This window comes from Folsomia candida, unplaced genomic scaffold (genome assembly GCF_002217175.1).
Source record: "Folsomia candida strain VU population unplaced genomic scaffold, ASM221717v1 Fcan01_Sc005, whole genome shotgun sequence".
NCBI classification, from domain to species: Eukaryota; Metazoa; Arthropoda; class Collembola; order Entomobryomorpha; family Isotomidae; genus Folsomia; species Folsomia candida.
Window position 1 is genome coordinate 10504276 of NW_019091197.1, and position 3076 is coordinate 10507351.

At 34.6% G+C, this 3076-nt stretch overlaps 1 protein-coding gene across 1 annotated transcript; it reads right to left on the reverse strand.

Moving 5' to 3' along the window:
- Nucleotides 1–460: 460 nt before the first annotated feature.
- On the reverse strand, nucleotides 461–2186 carry LOC110849998. Its single transcript, XM_022097486.2, has 2 exons — nucleotides 1415–2186; nucleotides 461–861 (listed from the first exon to the last, which is right to left on the reverse strand). Exons 1-2 carry the CDS (start codon nucleotides 1840–1842, stop codon nucleotides 501–503), a joined length of 789 nt encoding a protein of 262 aa, XP_021953178.1. The 5' UTR covers nucleotides 1843–2186; the 3' UTR covers nucleotides 461–500.
- Nucleotides 2187–3076: the final 890 nt, after the last annotated feature.

Sequence of the window (3076 nt, forward strand, 5' to 3'; positions counted from 1 at the left end):
CCTCAAGGTAACAGTCGAAACAACGTGACCGCATGGTTACAATTTTAACCAGGTTATTTGCAGTGTAGTTGTGCTTTGTTTGGAAAAATATACAGCTTTGCTACTTCCTAACGTAAAAAATGGTGTATGCATTTCTAATATGGCAATATATTTTTGATAATCGGATTACAAAAATCTTCGAACGTACATATTATGACAAAACACGATGCTTTGGAGTGTCGAACTGTTTGAATTGTCAAGCCAAGTGGAGTGATAAATAGACATGCTGCTGTCAACGTTAAATTTTGTGGAATAGATTTGTATCAGCTTTGAAAAGTATTTAAATTGTGAAATGTTCCTTCTTCAAAACTGCTGTGTATGGTTAAATAAATATGTTGGTAAATTATGTGCATATTTACTCATCAGTTACAAATTTATGTACATGACTTTTACAAAAAAACAGGTCATGGAACAAATTTTATTTTGGAAAACTTGTACAAAAAAATGAGATCTTTATTCATTCATTTCTCTAAAATATATTCAATTTCGTCCTCCTTCCTGTGTCCAATAAATAATATATAAGTTTCAACAAAGAACATGATTTCCTCGTCAATTTCTTTCGTATCGTGTACAATCTTGAGTTTATCGATGCCCTCGTCACGGTCAAACTCCCAGGAATTTTTTCCTCCAAAAAAAGGATCCAACCAACCCTGTGTACTTTGGAGACATTCTTGTGCAAAATTTCGTATGTGAAACTGCTTGGCAATTTTGATACAGCCGTCGACAAAAATATCATAGTAGCATTGGTAAATGGGATGTGTTTTGCAGGGTTTCGTGATGAATTTTGGTTTCGGGACATAAATCCAGAATCTGATTAGTCTCCTGGAATTAAAAAAAATAACAATTAATATATTTTGTTGAAACTTGATATTATAATAAATTTTTTCCAAAGTTTATTTATGTAAATTTTAAAATTAAAACGATGAAAATTGGTTAACAATTGAGAGAGCATTCCCTTCCGAAATGGCTGGAAATTAACTACAAATTATGTTAAAAATTGTGTCCATGAAAAAAAAATGAAATCACATTTGTAACCTTTAATAATAATACATAAATGCAACGAAACACTTGATTGATTGTTGCAAAAAATTGCAAAAATTTATCAACAAAAATACAAATTACAAGTACTTGTTAAATAAACAAGTTTGAAATTTTAGTGCGGTTTGGTACAGTTACAGTAATAAATAAGTCTTGGTTGAAGAGGGACCTTGATTATTTACTATTACAAAATTGTTTGCAAAAACAAAACCAAATCCTATCTCACGGTTCTCTTTATGGTACCGTTTTTAATTTTAACACAATTTTTGCACAGCATTATTTTACAAATTTTATAAAATCACAAATGTAATTAGTAAGAAAGGTTTAATAGCCTTACTTTTCTTGACTAATGAGATCCTCCTCATCCAAAAATTGGACATTGTCCACACTCACCACTCGCCTCTTGTAATATTTCTCCCTCTCGTCAAACTCCAAAAGGGTGGCGTAGTTTTTAACGGGAAATGCCACACCGATAAAATGGGACGAATTATTTTCTTCCACTCCGAGAAATGTGGTATTTTTCCCCATGTGGATTCCACCACAGTTGAAAATTCTCTCGTAACCTTTCACCAAAACAGGGAAGGCAGGGCCACAACCGGGATGTGTGACCTCTTTGGAGTCTCCATTTATTAATGAGCCATATCCCAGGATGAAATTGGTTGTGGGTTCGATCCGGGGACACTTTTTGGTTGAGACCAATGTCTTATTGAGGGATTGTGAAGATGAGCTCCCATTTGTTATCTTGGGATGCTTTGGTTTGCACATTTTGTCCCCTGTTTTGTTCTCATTTGAATGCACGCGATTTTAGAAGACCTTAATGTATGTAATTATGTACATAGGAAGATAAATATGTCTGATTTTCAAACTTTATCTTGAAACTATGCACCCTTGTAAATATTTATTATTATTCGTGTATATGTAAAAGTAATTTATTCTTGGATAAATATGTATTTTTCAGCAAAAAACTCTCCACTTTTATTAGTATAAACCGATTTAGTTAGAAATTTGCAGGTGGTGTAACCAACCGACAATCTGTGAATGATTGCTTGCTGTGTGAATTCCGGGGTTAAATATGATAAAGCGTGTGTGATTGCAGTCAGTCACGATACTTGGTTGAGAGACAGAGGAGAAGAAGTGGGAAGGAACGAGATGTATTTCCTAGCATGGAATTGTATGTACAGTTTTGTGCATGTGCAATTGCGTGTTTTTGTACCACATACGTTTTGCCCAGTGTTGTTGTTGATACGCTGGGTATGAAGTGTACGTGCAACATAACTCGTAGAATGAGCTCAATTCTTTCCCTTGTAAAACTGTATGTATTCATCCATACGCACGACCACGACTGTTTACTCGGGATGAGTTGGTACGTATGTATGCACAACTACAAACTGGTGCACGATTTTGTACGTACGTATACGCTCTTATCTATGTAGTAAACTGGTAATAATTTCATAACTGCGGGTAGAGTCGTATACAGATATGTATGTATGCATACAGTCCGTTCTGGTTATGATATTATACAGATTTAACACTGGATTAATAATAATTCTAGTTCTCTAAAAAAATTATTTCAGGTCATATCTTTAAAATTTTAGGATGAGCAAGTAGGTAAATCGTGTACATAAATTATCTACTTATTAATACCTGAGTAGGAACGAGCCGACCGATCCATTATGAACAAAGTCATCAGAAATGGGAGAGCAAGGTTGGTCATCCTTCCTTACCCCTGATCTGCGTGGTTGGACTCGCGCTAGTCCACCAGTGCAGGGCCGGCACATTTATTAACATTCGTGTGACATGGATTTAGCCAGTATTAAAAAAATAGCAGCGCTAATTTTTTAGCGCAAGTCATCATTACTAATTAAAATGAGGGTAGGTTTTAAATTTTGAATGATTCGGATAAGTCAAATTAGCTTTTTGGGCTTATCTTAATTTCTCGATAAGCGACGCCGATAACCCTAGATGTACTTGTTAATATTTCTACAAGATCGTCAAGCTA

Coding starts and splice junctions, on each gene's coding strand:
- LOC110849998 (XM_022097486.2), bottom strand. CDS start 1,842: ATGTGCAAACCAAAGCATCCCAAGATAACAAATGGGAGCTCATCTTCA. Junction 862..1,414: donor GATCTCATTAGTCAAGAAAA/GTAAGGCTATTA, acceptor TTTTAATTCCAG/GAGACTAATCAGATTCTGGA.